This window comes from Oncorhynchus kisutch, linkage group LG30 (genome assembly GCF_002021735.2).
Source record: "Oncorhynchus kisutch isolate 150728-3 linkage group LG30, Okis_V2, whole genome shotgun sequence".
NCBI classification, from domain to species: domain Eukaryota; kingdom Metazoa; phylum Chordata; class Actinopteri; order Salmoniformes; family Salmonidae; genus Oncorhynchus; species Oncorhynchus kisutch.
In genome coordinates this window covers 32,445,516-32,470,623 of record NC_034203.2, presented here as the reverse complement: position 1 = coordinate 32,470,623, position 25,108 = coordinate 32,445,516, and the positions used below count along the sequence as shown (strand labels likewise).

The 25,108-nt window shown below is 47.5% G+C and overlaps 1 protein-coding gene across 3 annotated transcripts in view; it reads right to left on the bottom strand.

Moving 5' to 3' along the window:
* Positions 1-15,686: 15,686 nt before the first annotated feature.
* LOC109879993 (uncharacterized) overlaps positions 15,687-25,108 on the bottom strand; it is a 240,621-nt gene continuing 231,199 nt past the window's right edge. Inside the window, exons 11-14 of one of the 3 annotated variants that reach the window (XM_031810565.1) lie at positions 19,174-19,497; positions 18,729-18,933; positions 17,926-18,424; positions 15,687-16,829 (exon numbers count right to left, since the gene is read on the bottom strand). In XM_031810565.1, coding sequence (XP_031666425.1) covers positions 15,855-16,829; positions 17,926-18,424; positions 18,729-18,933; positions 19,174-19,497 — 2,003 coding nt within the window. In that variant the 3' untranslated portion in view covers positions 15,687-15,854. The remainder of the gene's footprint in view (positions 16,830-17,925; positions 18,425-18,728; positions 18,934-19,173; positions 19,498-25,108) is intronic. The other 2 variants (XM_031810567.1, XM_031810566.1) reach the window with 2 other exon arrangements.

Genomic DNA, 25,108 nt, shown 5'->3' with positions numbered 1-25,108 from the left:
AATATGGGAAAATATATACTTTCTGAATGCACTGTATCTGGTGTACTATGGTCTTAGACATGCTCTCACTAACCCTCATCTTTTTCTCTGTCTCTCCTTCCGGAGGGCCTGAAGCTCTTGGACCGCAACTGAGGACACCCTGGCCTGACACCTGGCAGGTTCAGAACACAGGCTCAGAACACAGGCTCAGAAGCCTCCTGTTCCTAGCAACATTAGTCCTTGTAGTGCTTCTGCCGTGAAGTCTTGGAGCCCCAAAAACTTATTGGCTGCAGATATAATGATTTCCAGCTTCTTGGACCCCTTAGACCCATTGTACAGTTAGTAACTGTGGCTATAAATGCCACAAAATCCACCTTCTTATCCACCTTCTTCACAATGAGTGTATCCAGATTATCCAATTGACTTAAAATACTAGCAACTGGTTGCAATACATCCACCGCCATATCTTCATCACTGTTCCATCTTGTCCATTCAACTCTCTTCAATGCCTCCGCATAGGAGATTCACTGCGCAGCCCTCTAATCCTTGACACCTCGACCTCCTTCAGTCTAACAGGGCACTCAAGGAAGTCCATGGTATGATCCACACCACAGTTGCTACATTTTCCATTCACAGATTCTTCAATATCATACTTCTCCCATCTGCAAACATTTGACCATATCCTTTACAATTTCCACACTGTAAGGGTTTGGACTCAAATGCTCTCTCCGCATACCTCACATATCCAAACTTCACATATTCAGGTAGTCTCCTTAAACACCAATAATATTGCTAGGCTTTTTCCTAACTTTCATTTACCACATGGGTCAGGCGACTTGCACTGACCACTCCTGGTACTCATCATCTATAGCCAACGAGACTCCAGCTATAACTCCTTTGCAGGCTCCCTGCTCCATGTTACTTCTGAGGTGGACAATTTTGCCAGATCCAGTGCACGCTTCTTCTGTTCTTCATCAACACAATTAACCAAAACAAGGCAGCTTCTAGTATCCTTGATTAAATCCACCTTTCCCACTGCTTTCTTCACAGTCCTCAATATAACAAATGGAATTCCCAAATTAATCTCCTTGTCCAAAAAAACGCAGTCCAATAAGAAATGCATTATTGGACCAGTCCTTGTCTTCTACCACAACTTTTGATGGGAAAACCTAAAACCACCATCCACCTATACACTATCCACAAAAACCCACCACCCATCCCACTACTTTGGCCCTAAATGATCCTACACCAGGCTGTTGGCCTGGGACGATGGAACCACTTCTCTCAAAACTTCCTGTAGATCTTCTGCACTAAAATCTCTCTGTCACGAGAATTTTCAATCCCAATGATGATAACTAAACAATTATTTAGGCTTTGACCAATCCCCGAGGTTTGTAAGACCCTGGGTTTAATAATAATTAGGCAAAGACTCAGCTTCTGCAAAAGGTCTGTAAAGTTTATTCAGAGAACGTTCTAAAGTCCAAAAATGCATTTTATAACTCTCACCCCCACCTACTTTCTCACACATACACACACACAAACCGTAGGTGGGCTGTATCCCTCCCCACAGTTCACATTCCTCGTATATCACTACCAAGCTGGCAGTTCCATACCGTTCCCTCCCTCCCGAGATTAGAGGGACCTTGACAGTGTCTCTTTCCTGTTGAACGTTTTTCAAAGTTCTAACCAGGTCAGGTCAAGTATAGTTTATTGTCCTCTGTGTTTTCTTAGTCACGCACATTTCTCTCCCTTACTTCTCTCAACCAATCCTTATTGGACTTTAGTCTAAATATTATTAATACATTTTACATAATCTAATAATTACATTTCAGGGTGGAATTCTTTAGTCATTACCTTAAACATATAAATTCCCTTATCACCAATGTGTCGGAGGAAACACCGTGCACCTGGCAACCTTGGTTAGCGGGCACTGTGCCCGGTCCGCCACAGGAGTCGCTGGTGCGTGATGAGACAAGGATATCCCTACCGGCCAAACCCTCCCTAAGCCGGACGACGCTAGGCCAATTGTGCGTTGCCCCACAGACCTCCCGGTCACGGCCGGTTGCGACAGAGCCTGGGAGCGAACCCAGGGTCTCTGGTGGCACAGCGGTACTGCGCCCTTAACCACTGCGCCACCCGGGAGGCCGGATCTCCCTTCTGCACATTGCTGAAACAAGTCAGAATCCTTGGCACCTTAAAGCACTGTACCGGGTTTGGAACAAAGTCCCTCACAGAATATCAAATACTACCCAACATGACCTTATCAGGTAGAAGCTCTGTGTCAAAGCTCAACAAGACAGACAGGGTATTCTCAGTTGTGCCATTGCCACCTGGTCTATGTCTCACTAAACGGTGGGCGTCACAAACACCAGGAATATGATTTTTCATTTGATCCACCTCTACACTAAACGTTACCCCACTGATCACACCTTTGAACAGCGGCCTGCTCCAGAGAGCAAAGCACGACACAAGTTGAGACACATGACCTGAAGCGCCCGCTTACTGTGGCTGCCGGATACACACAAAAAAAAAAAAATCCACTTCTCTACACTTTCATAGATGTAACCATTCCCAGTTTGTCCAAAAAAGTGAAGAAAAAAAAAGTATTCTAAATAAATCGCAGACAGTGTCACCAGCAAAGCACCCACACACCATAACACCTCCTCCTCCATGCGTTACAGTGGGAAATACACATGTAGACATCATCCGTTCACCCACACTGTGTCTCACAAAGACACGCCGGTGGGAACCAAAAATCTCAAATTTGGACTCCAGGCCAAAGGACAAATTTTCACTCGTCTAATGTCTAATGTCACTCGCCAAATTCTTCTTATTGGTGCCCTTTAGTAGTGGTTTCTTTGCAGTTATTCAACCATGAAGGCCTGATTCACACAGTCTCCTTTGAACAATTGAATTTTTTTTGTTACTTGAACTCTGTGAAACAATTTCTTGGGCTGCAATTTCTGAGGCTAGTAACTAATGAACTAATTTCTGAGGCTAGTAACTATCCTCTGCAGCAGAGGTAACTCTGGGTCTTCCCTTCCTGTGGCGGTCCTCATGAGAGCTACTTTCATCATAACGCTTGATGGTTTTTGCGACTGCACTTGAAGAAACTTTCAAAGTTCTTGAAATTGTCAGTATTGACTGACCTTCATGTCTTAAAGTAATGATGGACTGTCATTTCTCTTTGCTTATTTGAGCTGTTCTTGCCATAATATGGACTTGGTCTTTTACCAAATAGGGCTATCTTCTGTATACCACCCCTACCTTATCACAACACAACTGATTGGCTCAAGAAGGAAAGAAATTCCACAAATGTACTTTTACCAAGGCACACCTGTTAATGCAAATGCATTCCAGGTGACTACCTCATGAAGCTGGTTAAGAAAATGCCAAGAGTGTGTAAAGCTGTCAACCAGGCAAAGGGTGGCTATTTGAAGAATCTCAAATATAAAATATATTTTGTATAACACTTTTTTGGTTACTACATGATTCCATATGTGTTATTGCATAGTGTTGTCTTCACAATTTTTCTACAATGTAGAAAATAGTAAAAATAAAGAAAAACCCTTGAATGAGTAGGTGTTCTAAAACTTTTGACCAGTCGTGTATGAGTCGGTTGTCACGGCTTTCTTCCGTTGAAAGAGAGTCGGACCAAAATGCAGCGTGGTAAGTTAGATACATATTTAATGATGAAGAAAAAACGAACAAAAACAAAACAACAAACGTAACGTGAAAACCTAAACAGTCTATCTTGTGCTAACACACACAGAGACATGAACAATCACCCACAAACACACTCACAGAATATGGCTGCCTAAATATGGTTCCCAATCAGAGACAACGATAATCACCTGACTCTGATTGAGAACCGCCTCAGGCAGCCATAGACTACGTAGACACCCCACAAAACCCCTAAGACAAAAACACACCACAATAACCTATGTCACACCCTGGCCTGACCAAATAATTAAAGAAAACACAAAATACTAAGACCAAGGCGTGACATTGGTCAAGAGGCATGAATCCACCCTTTCCAAAAATCTCACTCCTACCGGTCTTGGTAGGATTCTCAGCGTAAATGTTAGAAGTCTCCACTACACCAGTCGCCACAGGTAGGGCCACTTCATCCTGGTCTGACTCAACCTCAGAGTTCTCACCATTGCCGACCAACTCCATTGTGAGATCCTCGAGATTCTCAAGAGAACAAGAAGACATAAAGGTAAAATTACTTGCTTTGTATTCAGGAGACTAAGGTAGGTACTCAATAGTCGAAGGTGTGTACTCAAATCTCTGATCTTAGCAGTGCCATTCTTAAGCTTTTATGTAAGGGCATGTTTAGAAACCATAGCGAGCTTTTCACTGGATTCATTTGAAAGATATTGCTATTGTAATAACTGGGAAGCGCTATCTACCTTCAAACATAAAACGCAGGACAGTATGAAAACATTTGAAGCATCATAAAATTGTGCTTTTTAGTTTCTCACATCATGGGATCTCCCTTTTTGAGTCTGTTTGTAAGATTGTGATAAAAAAAAAACATGTTCAGATCTGATTTGAAAAAATTAACAGTCAAAATGATGTTTAGATCATGTTTCCAAAGCAAAGTTCCACCAGGTGACAGCAGTCCGTCAGCATACACACATATGATTGTAACAGAAGCTAACGTGATCATTGACAGCCCAATCACATGAAACATATTGATGAAAATGCATTATGAACAGTACACACACATACGATAATACTTTAGCAAGGCCTTCATGAAGTCTTCATCTCATCCCCACCAGGTGGCAGTAGCAACACATGTAATGGGTGTGGTATTTGAAATCTGTTTGAATTAAGTTCATGCTCCTTACAATGGTTAAGCGCATACGTGATTTACTTTGGTGGTGGTGTCACTGGTGTGTCAGGTTCAAAAGCGTTATCCTCCTCTGAGCACATTAAAATCATTATTTTTGACAAATAGTGCCACAGAACATGAATGTTTACACAACAGTTCCATTCCATTGTTAAATGACATATACACAGTCACTTGATCTACCTTATTGTATTCAATCTATTATGTATGTGTTCAAACAATGGACAGTCACATTAAACAAGCCATAAATTACAATGCATGTATTTCTGTGTCTTCCTACCATTATCATTATTTCATGCTCCGTGTCATATGAAATACAACAGCGGAGAACAAATCTCAGACACCCTTGAATCGAGAGGATACAATATCCTTTTATTAGTTATTATTCCAGTCATTTATTTTGTTAACGAACCAATTTTACAGTAGGCCCTGTGTGTGTATATTGGTGTCAGTTTACAGTTTCCCTGTCAATGTGATTTTCTCTCTAATCAGCTGTGCAAATAGAGCCAGAATCACAAGCACACACACGCACACAGAGAAACACACGCACACAGAGAAACACACACGCACACAAACAGATACACACACACACTTTCAAAGGTAATACAAATAAGATTAGCGAGAATGTTTCATGAGAGAACATGAAGAAAAGACCACCTGCCAGGCAGGACTCATCTCTTCGAAACACATCCTTTTTAATTAAACTTTACAAAAAAGAAAAGGAAAAATACAACAGAGTAATAAATACACTTTATTCAACACGCCATCGTGGAATTTTATCAACACCGTGCAGGAGCAATGAAGCCCCAAAGGGAGACAAACCTGGGGTTGTCTGGTGGGGTTCAAAGTTCACCTTCCACCCTCCAGAACACACACAGAGTAGAACCACACACCCCTGAAACACTACATGTAGCTATGTCAGGACCTGCAATTACAATGCACTATATTTTTACTAGGATTTAATGGTCTTGGTAAACAGCTTGATAAATCTCCTGACAATCTGACTTTCCTCTCTGACTCTGAATATTTTTTTTACACACATGCGCATACACACACACACACACACACACACACACACACACACACACACACACACACACACACACACACACACACACACACACACACACACACACACACACACACACACACACACACACTTCCCTCAGAGTCCACACAAACAGCACAACCTAACCACAGATAGGATCACACAGCATAGTGCACTCCCAGGCAGATAAATACCCCTCCCCCTGACATTATCTACCACTCTTACAGTTTAGAAACATTCTGGGGTCATATTCATTGTGTTTCTCTATAATGTACACAACATCAGGACTCAGGTAAACTCATAAATATAGATTTCTGCCTTACGCTATCTCCCATAGGAATTCCATTTAGACGTTGTCTGTAGTTGTAGCAGTCATATTTAGAGCACAGAGGATGTCTTTGTTTCGTTTTGCCTCACAGGTTTTCCCCTAGGCAAAGCCCAGTCAGCTCCACTCAGTTTGCTTGTAACCTATGAGCTTCTACTCTGAATGTAGATGACATTAGGAAGTGGATACACAGTAAGGTGAGTATGTTGTGGGTAGTTTTTATATTACAATAATAGGTTTAGCTGTTAGTTTTTTGTCTGAGGACATGAAAAGTTTCTTCAAACTAGTATTAGAGAATTGCTTTATGCTTATGTACTGTAAGCATGATAAAATATAATGTCCCCTCAACTAACATCACGTCACTGAAAAGCAATACAAGCAGTAATTTGAACAAAACATTTGCAAAATAATGCTTTCTTTTATTTTGAATACTGGATAAACAGAATGTAGCAAACAATCCAATGATTGAGTTCAGAATATATCACACATTAACAATACATTTTGCATCATCCCAGTCTGAATGCTTGCATACAGCTCATTACCATGACTCTGATGCTCCCCATCCTTTCTCATCTCAATGCCTTTGGAGAGTAGACCTAGTTCTTCCTGTGTAACTAACTAGCTAGCCCCAAAGCTCTCATTCTCTGATTGCCTCCTTAGCCCCCCACCCCTACCCCTGTCTTCCCGTTACACTATAGATTATCTGTCGACTTACTGTTGGGAGATCAAAGTCTAATTAAGATTGTTAATGAAGATTTAATTTTCTACTTCAAACGAGCCACTGAACACAGAGCAGCCAGTGTAACAGAATGAGAATGAGATAGGGAGAGGGAGAGAGAATATGGGGAGAGGGAGAAACAGCAAGGAAAAGATAGGGTTAAATGCTGTACTCGTCTTAAGGACAGGAAGTTTGTGTGACTTACTGTGTTTCCACCCCAAGTTAAAATGACAATATTTTGTAAATATTTATTTGTTTACACAGATACCATCAGAGGCTGTTATCACACACACATGCATGCACACACACACACACACACACACACACACACACACACACACACACACACACACACACACACACACACACACACACACACACACACACACACACTGCACATAGGCAGTACTGTAGCTATGGGGGATTCAGTGTGTCAGTTAGGATCAAACAGAATGAGGAATCTCCATGTAGTGGCTTCTCGCTGAACACACACCAGCCCTGCGCTCTGTGATGTAATCCTGCAGCACTGTGTGTAGTGTAGTGTACAGTATATCAGAGTGCTTGCCTAGCCTTCCTTGCCCCTGCAGCACTGCACTGCTTCCCAGGCCCATTCCAGCCCAGCTCTGTTGTTAGTTCACTATTATCTATTATTCAGGTTAATAATTGCTGTTATTGTTCTGAAAGGGAACCTTTCCACCTTTAGTACAGTATTACTGCAGGCAGCGTTTCATCTGAGTGAACAGCCCTGCAGTCAGAGTGCCACACTCAGATGGTAAAACCGACTTGAAACTTGATCCATAGACTATTTATTGGTTTGATTTAGAGTTTTGTCATACGTGTGTCCATTCATATGAATTGAACACAGATCATTTCATTACTGATGTACAGCATAATAGTGTTTTGTTTGGTTCCTCGTGTTTTCAAGAATCTCCTTCAGGCCTTACAGTACATTCCTGAGAATCCCCTTTAGGCCTTACAGTACATTCCTGAGAATCCCCTTTAGGAATTACATTACATTCATGAGAATCCCCTTTAGGCCTTACAGTACATTCCTGAGAATCCCCTTTAGGCCTTATAGTACATTTCTGAGAATCCCTTTTAGGCCTTACAGTATATTCCTGAGAATCCCCTTTAGGGCTTACAGTACATTCCTGAGAATCTCCGTCAGGCATTACAGTACATTCCTGAGAATCCCTTTTAGGCCTTACAGTACATTCCTGAGAATCCCCTTTAGGCCTTACAGTACATTCCTGAGAATCTCCTTCAGGCCTTACAGTACATTCCTGAGAATCCCCTTTAGACCTTACAGTACATTCCTGAGAATCCCCTTTAGGCATTACAGTACATTCCTGAGAATCTCCTTTAGGCATTACAGTACATTCCTGAGAATCTCCTTCAGGCATTACAGTACATTCCTGAGAATCCCCTTTAGGCATTACAGTACATTCCTGAGAATCCCCTTTAGGTATTACAGTACATTCCTGAGAATCTCCTTTAGGCATTACAGTACATTCCTGAGAATCCCCTTTAGGCCTTACAGTACATTCCTGAGAATCCCCTTTAGGTATTACAGTACATTCCTGAGAATCTCCTTTAGGCATTACAGTACATTCCTGAGAATCCCCTTTAGGTATTACAGTACATTCCTGAGAATCTCCTTTAGGCATTACAGTACATTCCTGAGAATCCCCTTTAGGCATTACAGTACATTCCTGAGAATCCCCTTTAGGACTTACAGTACATTCTTGAGAATCCCCTTCAGCCATTACAGTACATTCCTGAGAATCCCCTTCAGCCATTACAGTATATTCCTGAGAATCCCCTTTAGGCATTACAGTACATTCCTGAGAATCCCCTTTAGGCCTTACAGTACATTCTTGAGAATCCCCTTCAGCCATTACAGTACATTCCTGAGAATCCCCTTTAGGCCTTACAGTACATTCTTGAGAATCCCCTTTAGGCCTTACAGTACATTCTTGAGAATCCCCTTTAGGCCTTACAGTACATTCTTGAGAATCCCCTTTAGGCATTACAGTACATTCCTGAGAATCCCCTTTAGGCCTTACAGTACATTCTTGAGAATCCCCTTTAGGCCTTACAGTACATTCTTGAGAATCCCCTTTAGGCCTTACAGTACATTCTTGAGAATCCCCTTTAGGCCTTACAGTACATTCCTGAGAATCCCCTTTAGGCCTTACAGTACATTCCTGAGAATCCCCTTTAGGCCTTACAGTACATTCCTGAGAATCCCCTTTAGGCCTTACAGTACATTCCTGAGAATCCCCTTTAGGCCTTACAGTACATTCCTGAGAATCCCCTTTAGGCCTTACAGTACATTCCTGAGAATCCCCTTTAGGCCTTACAGTACATTCCTGAGAATCCCCTTTAGGCCTTACAGTGCATTCCTGAGAATCCCCTTTAGGCCTTACAGTACATTCTTGAGAATCCCCTTTAGGCCTTACAGTACATTCCTGAGAATCCCCTTTAGGCCTTACAGTACATTCTTGAGAATCAAATACAGTTAAAACCTTTACTGAGCTGCGTTTATATGGTATTATTACAATATAATATGAATTCACATTTCAGTGAACTGTATACTGTCAGTTGTTGTTACAATCCCTTTTGTAGAATTTATATAATACAATTAGAATAATATTATTTAATAATAGAGTATTTCTCTTAGTTCCTGCCTCCTGACTTGGGCATGCATACTTGAATCCAATCAAATCTAAACAAAGTCCCTTCGAAAAAAGAATAACTTAAGTAAACAAATATAATCCATTGTATTAGTGTTACTTTTGATAATAAATAATTCTCCACATTGTGTTTGTTAACACAGAGGAATCACTGTCATTCTGCTAGCCTAGGAGTGCTGTGGGTAGATGTACATTATCATGTTCAGTGCACCCTGTCAGGTTTGTTCTATTTCCTGGCCTTTTTTGGCAGCCCTCCTGAGCTCCAAATGTCTATTTGTCACCGGGCAAACAAGCAGAAAAGTATCTTGTATCTTCTGAAATGGTGTGGTAGTTCCAGAACTATCTGTCCTCCTTTATTGACCTTCGATCCCCTGTCTAGAGTGGAGCCGATCAGAACAGACAAGGTGTTCCTCTCTCTGGTTCTGAAGAGATTTCAAATACTTTTTACATTGCTGACTCAACCCACAGTCACACACACCTACACACATGCACACACTCTCTCACACTCTCTCTCACACATCCACACACCCACACACAGACTTTCGAATGTAATACAAATAAGATTAGCGAGATTGTTTCATTGGAGAGAACATGAAGAAAAGACCACCTGCCAGACAGGACTCATCTCTTCGAAACACATCCTTTTTTATTAAAATTTACAAAAAAGAAAAGGAAAAATACAACAGAGTAATAAATACACTTTATTCAACACGCCATCGTGGAATTTTATCAACACCGTGCAGGAGCAATGAATCCCCAAAGGGAGACAAACCTGGGGTTGTCTGGTGGGGTTCAAAGTTCACCTTCCAACCTCCAGAACACACACAGAGTAGAACCACACACCCCTGAAACACTACATGTAGCTATGTCAGGACTTGCAATTACAATGCACTATATTTTTACTAAGATTTAATGGTCTTGGTAAACAGCTTGATAAATCTCCTGACAATCTGACTTTCCTCTCTGACTCTGAATAATTTTTTAAAAGTTAACCAGGAATAGTAAGCCCTGGTCCTGGAGTGCCGCTGCGTCTGGAGGCGACTGATTCAACTAATCATGCCTTGATTGGACCAATTTGGTGTTTCCTTCCCTTTTCTCCGGAGGTGACAATCAGTTCAATCAAGTAGTTTAGTGACAGCAGCACTCCAAGCCAAGGCCTCTCCAGATTTAGATCAATCAGCGGAAGCATCACTCTGACTTACATGCTGACTACACCGGCCACGCGCCAGATTCCGCGTGTGCCATCATGTTGATTTTGTATATCCCCACCAGATGCAACCATAACACGCATGTTAAAATAACAAAAACAACTGTTCACCAACTATATTAACATGGGGACAGGTCAAACATGAGAGGGTCATGGACTTTAAGCTAGAAAGCTGTTGCAGGCAGTTTTGTCCTGGGAGATGAACATGGTTGTTATTTTAACCTGATCATGCATATGGTCCCCTTTTTAGCTGGTTCTTTGTCAAATTTGGACCCAGATCATAGAAAAATCATGTGTTTCTCTCCGACTATTAATCCACAGATAAAAAGGGAAACCTAGTTAGTTATTTGTGATTAATATCTTTCAATAAACCACGTGGGTTTGTGTCATCCTGATATCCAATAACGATGGTACTTGCAGCGTGTGGAGTTGTATTTTAGCGCTTTGCTATGCAGATGCCCATTCACACGCTCGAGCTGTGTGGGGAAAAGGTTGAATAACATGTATGTGTACATTTAGCCGGCGAGGCATGAACTACATAGCATACTGCACAGCGTATGAAGGTGTTTTACAGGTGTGTGGTTATTCCCTGAGTGGTTTAAACTCAGGTGGAGGCTGCTGAGAGGACGGCTCATAATAATGGCTGGAATGGAGTGAATGGATGGTATCAAACACATGAAAACCCCCCAAATATGTGTTTGATTCCATTCGCTCCATTCCGGACAATATTATGAGCCGTCCTCCCCTCAGTCCTCCCCTCAGCAGCCTCGACTGGTTTGACTAGCCCTGATATGGCTAACTTTTATAGCCTCTACTATGGTGTCTGGACTATACAATATACTATGGAGGCTAGCTATATCAGGAGTGGGGTTTGACCAGCTAAACCATGGTCACTCTGGTCAAACCCTGTGTTCCCCCAGGGTCCTGCTCCCCTCTCCCCTCCAGTGATTGTGCACTACTACAGTGTTCCTGGCAGGGTCTGGTCAAGTCCTTGACCCTGTTTGAATACATTCAAAATGCATCCTTTCTTCCTCCCATCCTTGAATTAATTATCACTGATCTGACACAATTTCAAAAGGTAAAAGTAAGGGTTCCCTTTCAAAGCCTTGACTCATCAGAGATCACGCTTAGGAATGGACGACAATACGAAAAAGTATGAAAGATGTATGCACTAATTACTATAGGTCACTCTGGATAAGAGCCTCTGCTAAATGTCTAAAATGTTAATGAAGGTAGGGTGTATTTTTTTGAGAATTCCAACAGGACCTTACATAGTGTGAATGGGGTCAGGGTTGTAGAGATTGTGGCTCAGGTATGGGGAAGTGAGTGTGGTCTCTATGGTGATTGTGTAGACTTTCTCTTCTCACCAGGGGGTTTGTCACAACCTGAGCCAACATTAAGTTAACAGTGCAAAACTTTTGGAGATGGTACATAAAGTAGAAGCTGACAGCAGTCTCTGTGGGCTGCTTTGTGTCTCCGTAAAATGTTCCACATGCATTTCTGGGGTGAGCAATAGCTATAAATATATTCTTTGTGAGCAATAGCTATAAATATATTCTTTGGGGTCATTTCCATTACAACTCCAGTCAATTCAGGGATTGTGACAATTGAATTGGAGAATAGAACACTGCATAGGAGAGTTTTCATGGTCCAGTTCAATGGTGTTCCATTGAAATGCAATTAATCTAAATGCTGGTCTACCGCTGAAATGCTGGCTTGGAAATCTACCTCACATATCCTTGCATGCAAGGCTTTTAGGTTGTAGTCAGATGCATGGCTGAAGAGGACAACTAGTGAGCATGTTCTGTAGGCTACAACACTTTTGCCAGGTTAAAGACAGAGCATTCATGTATTTTATTTAATACTTGGCTTTTCCATGAGAATAGATAGAGTGGTCTGCCCTAATGTAAAATACATGGTGCTGTCCAGTCAGGTCAGGTCAGGTCAAGTCTGTTCTGAAATGAATCCAGGTCTAGTCCCAAAAGTGCTCCGTTTGAAAGTGACAGTTTTTTACACTTATTTTTTTTAACACAAGTATCTTCTCTTTTAACAATTGTATTCGGTGATATTTACAAATGCATATACATAGTGTAGAACATTAGTTATTTCCCATAGACACCAACTTTATTATTTGACATTATTCATAGTCTAGTATTGAACGTCACACAGTATAAAAGTGCATTCCAGCTGAAAACCAGCTCATCCTCATCCAGACCCCACGACCCCAGTCACGACCCCAGTCACTACCCCAGTCACGACCCCAGTCACTACCCCAGTCACTACCCCAGTCACTACCCCAATCACGACCCCAGTCACTACCCCAGTCACTACCCCAGTCACGACCCCAATCACGACCCCAGTCACGACCCCAGTCACGACCCCAGTCACTACCCCAGTCACTACCCCAGTCACGACCCCAGTCACTACCCCAGTCACTACCCCAGCAACTACCCCAGTCACGACCCCAATCACTACCCCAGTCATTACCCCAGTCACTACCCCAGCCACTACCCCAGTCACGACCCCAATCACTACCCCAGTCACTACCCCAGTCACTACCCCAGTCACGACCCCAGTCACTACCCCAGTCACTACCCCAGTCACGACCCCAGTCACTACCCCAGTCATTACCCCAGTCACTACCCCAGCCACTACCCCAGTCACGACCCCAATCACTACCCCAGTCACTACCCCAGTCACTACCCCAGTCACGACCCCAATCACTACCCCAACCACGACCCCAAAACTACCCCAGTCACTACCCCAATCACTACCTCAGTCACTACCCCAATCACTACCTCAGTCACTACCCCAGTCACTACCCCAGTCACTACCCCAGTCACTACCCCAATCACTACCCCAATCACTACCCCAGTCACGACCCCAATCACGACCACAACCACGACCCCAATCACGACCCCAATCAAGACCCCAATCACGACCCCAATCACAACACCAACCACTACCCCAATCACTACCCCAGTCACTACCCCAATCACAACACCAATCACTACCCCAATCACTACCCCAGTCACTACCCCAATCACGACCCCAATCACTACACCAATCACTACCCCAATCACTACCCCGGTCACTACCCGTCACTACCCCAGTCACTATACCAATCACGACCCCAATCACGACCCCAGTCACTCACTACCCCATTCACGACCCCAATTACTACCCCAGTCACTACCCCAGTCATTTCTGTTCACTGGGTCTGCTGGTTTCCATTCTGACAACTCTTCACTGATAAATGGAAGTTATGGATTGGACAGTTAAACATGTTCAGAGTGTGAATTGGTTGGCGTTTGGTTAAGATTGTGCTAAAATCATGCAGACTTGGTCCTCAAGAAATGTTGATTTAATAGGGTGAGGTTTTGCATAAAACATTTACAAATGTCTATCCACTCCTCCCTACATACAGACTTAGAAGAGATTTATTTTTCATCACTTTATACGCAGAATCAATACATCTTGTAATACTTTTGCTTAAGTTTTATTCAACCTTTATTCAAGGCAAGTCATTTAAGAACAAAATCTTATTTTCAGTGACTGCCTACCAGGGAACAGTGGGTTAACTGCCTTGTTCAGGGGCAGAACAACGGATTTGTACCTTGTCAGCTCAGGGATTTGATCTTGGAACCTTTTGGTTACTGGCCCAACGCTCTAACCAATAGGCCCCAATAGTGTTTTACTATACAATCAATGCCTGATAACACGAGTGAGTATAACTGTGTGTGTGTGTGTGTGTGTGTGTGTGTGTGTGTGTGTGTGTGTGTGTGTGTGTGTGTGTGTGTGTGTGTGTGTGTAAACAACATAACTCTCAGCTAAGCCAGGGAAGATCACATCCCTAAATCATTTAAATGTTTCATAATGTCTATTTTCCAGTGATGCGTTTCAGAGAAAATAATATTTTTAAAGGTTTTAAATTATTCATAGTTTTCAGTAGTGAGTTGAATTATTAACTTTTCTGCCTCTGCAGTTCAAATAAATGCAACAGTTTCTGTACACTCAATTTCTCTCTCCCTCTCGATCTCTTTCCTCTCCATCTCTGTCTTGTTCATATTATATCACTTCTGTGTGGTACCCTAGTTGAATGTATTGTCTTGTTCATATTATATCACTTCTGTGTGGTACCCTAGTTGAATGTATTGTCTTGTTCATATTATATCACTTCTGTGTGGTACCCTAGTTGAATGTATTGTCTTGTTCATATTATATCACTTCTGTGTGGTACCCTAGTTGAATGTATTGTCTTGTTCATATTATATCACTTCTGTGTGGTACCCTAGTTGAATGTATTGTCTTGCTTGAAATCCTTTCTTGGATGTTTAGGTTGTTTTTCTTTGTCCAGACCAATAAACAAATTGTTGCTGCTCAGTGGAGAAACACCATGCACATTGCCTCAGTACCTTTTAACAATTATTGCTTTAAATTACATCAATCACTCCCTACCCTCCCATGGCCTCCCCTACCCTCCCATGCCCTCACCCGCCCTCCCATGCCCTCACCTTCCCTCCCATGCCCTCACCTTCCCTCCCATGCCCTCACCTTCCCTCCCATGGCCTCCCCTACCCTCCCATGGCCTCTCCTACCCTCCCATGGCCTCACCTTCCCTCCCATGGCCTCCCCTTCCCTCCCATTGCCTCCCCTACCCTCCCATGCCCTCACCTTCCCTCCCATGCCCTCACCTTCCCTCCCATGGCCTCCCCTACCCTCCCATGGCCTCCCCTTCCCTCCCATGGCCTCCCCTACCCTCCCATGCCCTCACCTTCCCTCCCATGGCCTCCCCTTCCCTCCCATGGCCTCCCCTTCCCTCCCATGGCCTCCCCTACCCTCCCATGCCCTCACCTTCCCTCCCATGCCCTCACCTTCCCTCCCATGCCCTCACCTTCCCTGGGCACATTTTTTTCTCTGTCTCTTTATTACTCTCCCTCTCTCCTTTAACTTCTCCTCCCATTACTCTAGCTCTGCTTGCCTTTTACCCCTCCTTCATTCTCTCTCCTTTTCCTTCTCCCTCTCAGTCGTTCTTCTCATCTCCAGAGTGCTCCTCTTTCTCCCCCTCCTCTTTTGCATCCTCTTTTTTGTTGTTCTCTACCTCCTTCTCCTCCACTTTATCTTTCTCCCTATCATGGAACAGCTTGGCTAGTTCCTGAAACTGCGGACCCCACTCCTCCAGCCCTCCTCCCCACTCCTCCTTCTCTGCATCCTTCTCTCCCTCACTCTCCAGTGAGCTGAGGGAGCCTGCACGTGACCCTGTACCCTCCAGCCCGTACACCTGCACTGAATCATAGGGCGGCTGTGAGGGGTCAAAGGTGACCTGAGCCAGACGCAGGCGGAGGAACTCACCCACCCTGAGGGCCAAGGAGTGACCACCTGGTACTGGACCCCCTCTCCCTGCCTCCATCCCTTGGACCCACCCTGCCCCGTACCCCATGATGCCCCCGTATGCGCCCCTGGCGTGACCTGGGAAGGGCAGCATCTGGGGGGTCATATCCCTCCTTCCTAAAACGTATGCCCCCATACCCACCCTGTCCCGCCAGTCAGCCATGAACCCTTCTGGGTACATCCCCCCGCAAGAAGTCCCGGTCAGAGATATTCCTCCACCCTCCCTGTCCGGCCTGGCCACCACAAAGTTGCTTCCCATCTCTAGCCCTCCCCTCCCCAGGCTCCCGGGGTAATCCTGCCTCTGTCCCGCTGCCTCCCCCTGCAGGATGCTGGCGTAGTTGCGGGCGGCTGACTGCTGAGACTGGCCATCTGGGCAGTTGGTTCCAGGCCCTCCACCACCACATCCACCACCAGAGGTTTCTGGTTCAGCTGAACCAGAGCCAGTGCGTTTGGGGGACAGGCCGGCGTGGAAGGCCCTGCGACCCGCCATGGGCAGGGTGGCTGAATCACACACCCAGGCGCCACCGTGACTCTGGCCAGCCATGGAGCCGGAACGGGTCAGGACCAGGGTGTGCTCCCTCTCTCGAGGGGGGGTCTCAGACTGGACCTGCAGGGGACGGGGAGAAGGAGGAGGGTCAATCCGGGACAGGGCAGGGGAACGAGGAGGAGGAGGAGGAGGGTCAGTCCGGGACAGGGCAGGGGAACGAGGAGGAGGAGGAGGGTCAGTCCGGGACAGGGACAGGGCAGGGGAACGAGGAGGAGGAGGAGGGTCAGTCCGGGACAGGGCAGGGGAACGAGGAGGAGGGTCAGTCCGGGACAGGAACAGGGCAGGGGAATGAGGAGGAGGATCAGTCCGGGACAGGGACAGGGCAGGGGAACGAGGAGGAGGATCAGTCCGGGACAGGGACAGGGCAGGGGAATGAGGTGGAGGAGGAGGGTCAGTCCGGGACAGGGACAGGGCAGGGAAATGAGGTGGAGGATCAGTCCGGGACAGGGACAGGGCAGGGGAACGAGGAGGAGGATCAGTCCGGGACAGGGACAGGGCAGGGGAATGAGGTGGAGGAGGAGGGTCAGTCCGGGACAGGGCAGTGGAATGAGGAGGAGGATCAGTCCGGGACAGGGACAGGGCAGTGGAACGAGGAGGAGGAAGAGGGTCAGTCCGGGACAGTGACAGGGAACGGTGCTGTTAAGTGGATGTAGAAGATAAAGGATAACAAGAGGTGATGTTGAGGTTGAGATAATTGTAAAAGGAGCGAATGGAGAGATGAATCGGGGAAATAATTAAAGCAGAAAGCTGGAGAGTAAGGAAAAGGGCAAATGTAAGAAATGGGGAGAGAAAGTAGACGACGAGAAGGAAGAAAGCAAAAGACAGAGAGACAGGATGAGAATAGACACACAATGAACAAGCAAGATAGAGAGAGTGAAAGAGAAACAGAGTTTAGAAGGTAAGAGAAGCAGGTTAATAACTAAAAAGAGCTAACACTGTGACAGAGAGGGGGATGAAGAGGGAGGAGGAAATCAACAGACAAAACGTTCAAAATTAAAGAAAGAGACAGAAATCTTCTAAAAGCAAAACATAAAAACGAATACATATTTACTATTGTCTGCTCTCAGTAATCAGCAGTGTTAAAACCACTTCAAATTATAACACATTGGTTTGTTCATTAATTTACTTATTGTTATGTACGGTGTCGGTCTCTTACCCAGTTCACCGAGTCCTGACTGTGGCTCTGCTGCTCACTACTGTTCTCTGTACAGTTGCTCATAGCTCCTCCCCCTTCACCCCTCTCCCGGCTGTTATTGGTCCGTGGCGTCCCTCCATCTGAGGTGCTAACCCCGCTCTGTGGGCCTGTTCCGTCTCTACTCTCTCTGCTGCTCATTTCAGCTGGTCCTACGTAAACGGCCCCTGGCTCCAGGGCCCCCACCATGGCCCCCTGATTCTGGATGACCAGAGAGTGGTCTGGGTGGCCCCCAGGGAAGCGGTAGGCCAGCTCAGCCAAGCCCGGCTCAAACTGGCCCCCTGGATTACGTCGGAGAACTGGCAGGGTGTGGCTGCTGTAGCAGAGGCGGCCGTACAGGGGTCCCCCAGGGCCGGAGTAGGCCGGGTCCAGGGCTGGGTTCTGGGCCCAGTTGTATGCACGGGCCTTGTCCTGGACGTGCTGGGAGTAGCGTCTGGGGGACAGAAGATAGGGTGTGACAAGGCTAGACAACATGTTATAGCAGCTTTACATAGGAGCACACACCAAAGAGGGATTGCACAGTATAGAGGAAGTAGGTGATGCCCAACAAAGTGTCTAATAAAGTGTAATAGTTTTCCTCTTTATTTTTTTTAACCTAAGAGGCTGATTAGAGCAAGGAGTTGAGGCAATCAATGACCTAACTGGATCAATACAGTCTTAGAAAACTCTTGAGGACTGGAGTTTTGTTTGGGTGCGTTTTTGCTCAGCATAGCTTTCAATTAAACACACACACACAAACACACTGCACACACACCACACACACTCACATGTTCCTGCTGTCCAGAGTGCGGTATCCCCTGCGTGAGCTGTGGGGGGCGCTCTGGAGCGCTGCGATGTCAAAGGCAGCCGTGTCGGCCTCGCCTCCTCCCTCGTCATCGTAGGTGATGATGTTCTCCCTAACATCATCCTCCTCCAGGGGAGACAGAGAGTCCCGCTTCTGACGACGCAGGGACAGGGACAGGGCACTGACTGCTGGAGGGACGAGAGACAGACGGAGGGGGGAGTCAGAGAAAGAGCGAGAGAGAGAGTGTTGGTATATCATATGTCTGTCCTGCATGCTTAAATCGACTTTGAGCCATAGCCAGACAGTCATACTGGACTAGACCAGTCACATTGGTAATAAAGTGAGCCATTTCCAGTCAAATGCCAATGATCTGTGGATCTGGGTCTTTGAGACCAGGGTTGAGTAACACTGCTGTACAGTATATTTACCCAGCAGAGTGGCAACACAGGCCAAGATGGCCAGCAGGGCGGCAGTGCTGAGCCCAGGGGAGGGGGAGGTAGACTGCTGTGGGACACACACCGTCTCTCTCTCCCACTCCCAGTCTCCCTCCGTCTGCCTCTCCTGTCTCTCCTTCTCCCCAGCCCGGGCCCCTCCTCTCAGGCAGGGGCAGATAGACACAGTGACCGTCCCGGTGGAGGTCAGGCCAGACGTCCCATCCCTTAACACCAGGGGAACGTGTAGCGTGAGGGAGGAGGAGAAGGAGTGGGAGAGGGGCTGCAGGGGCGACAGGAGCAAGAGGGTGGCACTGGGGCCTGGAGGAAGAGCGAGAGAGGGAAAAACACAACATGAGAAAAAAACTGCAAGAAACTCAATTGAATTGAATGAAATCTCTACCATTTAATGTTATTCTCATAGCTTCCCACAGCTTCCCTCAGAGGATGTGTTGGAGTCCATTGGGAAAAGATGGATTTCCAGTAGAGGAAAAGGTAAACAACAAGGAAAACCCAAAGGGATGAGGATAACAGAGTTAGGGGAAGAGAGGTAGAGAGAGAGAGAGAGAGAGAGAGAGAGAGAGAGAGAGATGTAAGGGAGAGAGTGAGACAGACAGAGAAGGGGAGGAGTGAGAGGTACGGGAGAGGGAGACAGACAGAGAAGGGGAGGAGTGAGAGGTACGGGAGAGAGTGAGACAGACAGAGAAGGGGAGGAAAGAGGGGTAGGGGGAAAGAGTGAGACAGACAGAGAAGGGGAGGAGTGAGAGGTAGGTGGAGAGAGGTAGAGGGACAGAGAGAGAAGGGGAGAAGGTAGAGGGAGAGAGTGAGACAGACAGAGAAGGGGAGGAGTGAGAGGTACGGGAGAGAGTGAGACAGACAGAGAAGGGGAGGAGTGAGAGGTAGGTGGAGAGAGGTAGAGGGACAGAGAGAGAAGGGGAGAAGGTAGAGGGAGAGAGTGAGACAGACAGAGAAGGGGAGGAGTGAGAGGTACGGGAGAGAGTGAGACAGACAGAGAAGGGGAGGAAAGAGGGGTAGGGGGAAAGAGTGAGACAGACAGAGAAGGGGAGGAATGAGAGGTAGGTGGAGAGAGGTAGAGGGACAGAGAGAGAAGGGGAGGAGAGAGGTAGGTGGAGAGAGGAAGAGGGACAGAGAGAGAAGGGGAGGAGAGAGGTAGGGAGAGAGAGGTAGAGACAGAGAGAGAGAGGGGAGAAGGTAGAGGGAGAGAGCGAGAGCGAGACAGAGAGAGAGAGGGGAGAAGGTAGAGGGAGAGAGCGAGACAGAGAGAGGTAGAGACAGAGAGAGAGAGGGGAGAAGGTAGAGGGAGAGAGCGAGACAGAGAGAGGTAGAGACAGAGAGAGAGAGGGGAGAAGGTAGAGGGAGAGAGCGAGACAGAGAGAGGTAGAGACAGAGAGAGAGAGGGGAGAAGGTAGAGGGAGAGAGCGAGACAGAGAGAGGTAGAGACAGAGAGAGAGAGGGGAGAAGGTAGAGGGAGAGAGAGAGACAGAGAGAGGTAGAGACAGAGAGAGAGAGGGGAGAAGGTAGAGGGAGAGAGCGAGACAGAGATGTAGAAACAGAGAGAGAGAGAGGGGAGAAGGTAGAGGGAGAGAGCGAGACAGAGAGAGGTAGAGACAGAGAGAGAGAGGGGAGAAGGTAGAGGGAGAGAGCGAGACAGAGAGAGGCAGAGACAGAGAGAGAGAGGGGAGAAGGTAGAGGGAGAGAGAGAGACAGAGAGAGGTAGAGACAGAGAGAGAGAGGGGAGAAGGTAGAGGGAGAGAATGAGACAGAGAGAGGTAGAGACAGAGAGAGAGAGGGGAGAAGGTAGAGGGAGAGAGAGGTAGAGACAGAGAGAGAGAGAGGGGAGAAGGTAGAGGGAGAGAGTGAGACAGACAGAGAAGGGGAGGAGTGAGAGGTACGGGAGAGAGTGAGACAGACAGAGAAGGGGAGGAAAGAGGGGTAGGGTGAAAGAGTGAGACAGACAGAGAAGGGGAGGAGTGAGAGGTAGGTGGAGAGAGGTAGAGGGACAGAGAGAGAAGGGGAGGAGAGAGGTAGATGGAGAGAGGAAGAGGGACAGAGAGAGAAGGGGAGGAGAGAGGTAGGGAGAGAGAGGTAGAGGGACAGAGAGAGAAGGGGAGGAGAGAGGTAGGTGGAGAGAGGAAGAGGGACAGAGAGAGAAGGGGAGGAGAGAGGTAGGGAGAGAGAGGTAGAGACAGAGAGAGAGAGGGGAGAAGGTAGAGGGAGAGAGCGAGACAGAGAGAGGTAGAGACAGAGAGAGAGAGGGGAGAAGGTAGAGGGAGAGAGCGAGAGAGAGAGGTAGAGACAGAGAGAGAGATGGGAGAAGGTAGAGGGAGAGAGCGAGACAGAGAGAGGTAGAGACAGAGAGAGAGAGGGGAGAAGGTAGAGGGAGTGAGCGAGGCAGAGAGAGGTAGAGACAGAGAGAGAGAGGGGAGAAGGTAGAGGGAGAGAGCGAGACAGAGAGAGGTAGAGACAGAGAGAGAGAGGGGAGAAGGTAGAGGGGGAGAGAGAGAGCGAGATAGAGAGAGGTAGGGAGAGAGAGAGAGAGGGGAGAAGGTAGAGGGAGAGAGCGAGACAGAGAGAGGTAGGGAGAGAGAGAGAGAGAGAGAGAGGGGAGAAGGTAGAGGGAGAGAGCGAGACAGAGAGAGGTAGAGACAGAGAGAGAGAGGGGAGAAGGTAGAGGGAGAGAGCGAGACAGAGATGTAGAAACAGAGAGAGAGAGAGGGGAGAAGGTAGAGGGAGAGAGCGAGACAGAGAGAGGTAGAGACAGAGAGAGAGAGGGGAGAGGGTAGAGGTAGAGAGCGAGACAGAGAGGTAGAGACAGAGAGAGAGAGGGGAGAAGGTAGAGGGAGAGAGCGAGACAGAGAGAGGTAGAGAGAGAGAGGGGAGAAGGTAGAGGGAGTGAGCGAGCGAGACAGAGAGAGGTAGAGACAGAGAGAGAGAGGGGAGAAGGTAGAGGGAGAGAGAGAGACAGAGAGAGGTAGGGAGAGAGAGAGAGAGGGGAGAAGGTAGAGGGAGAGAGCGAGACAGAGAGAGGGAGAGACAGAAAGAGAGAGGGGAGAAGGTAGAGGGAGAGAGCGAGACAGAGAGAGGTAGAGACAGAGAGAGAGAGGGGAGAAGGTAGAGGGGAGAGAGTGAGACAGAGAGAGGTAGAGACAGAGAGAGAGAGGGGAGAAGGTAGAGGGAGAGAGAGGTAGAGACAGAGAGAGAGAGGGGAGAAGGTAGAGGGAGAGAGTGAGACAGACAGAGAAGTGGAGGAGTGAGAGGTGCGGGAGAGAGTGAGACAGACAGAGAAGGGGAGGAAAGAGGGGGTAGGTGAAAGAGTGAGACAGACAGAGAAGGGGAGGAGTGAGAGGTAGGTGGAGAGAGGTAGAGGGACAGAGAGAGAAGGGGAGGAGAGAGGTAGATGGAGAGAGGAAGAGGGACAGAGAGAGAAGGGGAGGAGAGAGGTAGGAGAGAGAGGTAGAGGGACAGAGAGAGAAGGGGAGGAGAGAGGTAGGTGGAGAGAGGAAGAGGGACAGAGAGAGAAGGGGAGGAGAGAGGTAGGGAGAGAGAGGTAGAGACAGAGAGAGAGAGGGGAGAAGGTAGAGGGAGAGAGCGAGACAGAGAGGTAGGGAGAGAGAGAGAGAGAGAGGGGAGAAGGTAGAGGGAGAGAGCGAGACAGAGAGAGGTAGAGACAGAGAGAGAGAGGGGGAGAAGGTAGAGGGAGAGAGCGAGACAGAGAGAGGTAGGGAGAGAGAGAGAGGGGAGAAGGTAGAGGGAGAGAGCGAGACAGAGAGAGGGAGAGACAGAGAGAGAGAGGGGAGAAGGTAGAGGGAGAGAGCGAGACAGAGAGAGGTAGAGACAGAGAGAGAGAGGGGAGAAGGTAGAGGGAGAGAGTGAGACAGAGAGGTAGAGACAGAGAGAGAAGAGAGAGGGGAGAAGGTAGAGGGAGAGAGAGGTAGAGACAGAGAGAGAGAGGGGAAGAAGGTAGAGGGAGAGAGTGAGACAGAAAGAGAAGGGGAGGAGTGAGAGGTACGGGAGAGAGTGAGACAGACAGAGAAGGGGAGGAAAGAGGGGTAGGGTGAAAGAGTGAGACAGACAGAGAAGGGGAGGAGTGAGAGGTAGGTGGAGAGAGGTAGAGGGACAGAGAGAGAAGGGGAGGAGAGAGGTAGATGGAGAGAGGAAGAGGGACATAGAGAGAAGGGGAGGAGAGAGGTAGGGAGAGAGAGGTAGAGGGACAGAGAGAGAAGTGGAGGAGAGAGGTAGGTGGAGAGAGGAAGAGGGACAGAGAGAAGGGGAGGAGAGAGGTAGGGAGAGACAGGTAGAGACAGAGAGAGAGAGGGGAGAAGGTAGAGGGAGAGAGCGAGACAGAGAGAGGTAGAGACAGAGAGAGAGAGGGGAGAAGGTAGAGGGAGAGAGCGAGACAGAGAGAGGTAGAGACAGAGAGAGAGATGGGAGAAGGTAGAGGGAGAGAGAGAGAGCGAGATAGAGAGAGGTAGGGAGAGAGAGAGAGAGGGGAGAAGGTAGAGGGAGAGAGCGAGACAGAGAGAGGTAGAGACAGAGGAGAGAGGGGAGAAGGTAGAGGGAGTGAGCGAGACAGAGAGAGGTAGAGACAGAGAGAGAGAGGGGAGAAGGTAGAGGGAGAGAGCGAGACAGAGATGTAGAAACAGAGAGAGAGAGAGGGGAGAAGGTAGAGGGAGAGAGCGAGACAGAGAGAGGTAGAGACAGAGAGAGAGAGGGGAGAAGGTAGAGGGAGAGAGCGAGACAGAGAGAGGTAGAGACAGAGAGAGAGAGGGGAGAAGGTAGAGGGAGAGAGGTAGAGACAGAGAGAGAGAGGGGAGAAGGTAGAGGGAGAGAGCGAGACAGAGAGAGGTAGGGAGAGAGAGAGAGAGAGGAGAAGGTAGAGGGAGAGAGCGAGACAGAGAGAGGTAGAGAGAGAGAGAGAGAGGGGAGAAGGTAGAGGGAGAGAGCGAGACAAAGAGAGGTAGAGGACAGAGAGAGAGAGGGGAGAAGGTAGAGGGAGAGAGCGAGACAGAGACAGAGAGAGGTAGGTGGAGAGAGGAAGAGGGACAGAGAGAAGGGGAGGAGAGAGGTAGGGAGAGACAGGTAGAGACAGAGAGAGAGAGGGGAGAAGGTAGAGGGAGAGAGCGAGACAGAGAGAGGTAGAGACAGAGAGAGAGAGGGGAGAAGGTAGAGGGAGAGAGCGAGACAGAGAGAGGTAGAGACAGAGAGAGAGATGGGAGAAGGTAGAGGGAGAGAGAGAGAGCGAGATAGAGAGAGGTAGGGAGAGAGAGAGAGAGGGGAGAAGGTAGAGGGAGAGAGCGAGACAGAGAGAGGTAGAGACAGAGGAGAGAGGGGAGAAGGTAGAGGGAGTGAGCGAGACAGAGAGAGGTAGAGACAGAGAGAGAGAGGGGAGAAGGTAGAGGGAGAGAGCGAGACAGAGATGTAGAAACAGAGAGAGAGAGAGGGGAGAAGGTAGAGGGAGAGAGCGAGACAGAGAGAGGTAGAGACAGAGAGAGAGAGGGGAGAAGGTAGAGGGAGAGAGCGAGACAGAGAGAGGTAGAGACAGAGAGAGAGAGGGGAGAAGGTAGAGGGAGAGAGGTAGAGACAGAGAGAGAGAGGGGAGAAGGTAGAGGGAGAGAGCGAGACAGAGAGAGGTAGGGAGAGAGAGAGAGAGGGGAGAAGGTAGAGGGAGAGAGCGAGACAGAGAGAGGTAGAGAGAGAGAGAGAGAGGAGAGAAGGTAGAGGGAGAGAGCGAGACAAAGAGAGGTAGAGACAGAGAGAGAGAGGGGAGAAGGTAGAGGGAGAGAGCGAGACAGAGACAGAGAGAGGTAGGGAGAGAGAGAGAGATGGGAGAAGGTAGAGGGAGAGAGAGAGAGGGGAGAAGGTAGAGGGAGAGAGCGAGACAGAGAGAGAGAGGGGAGAAGGTAGAGGGAGA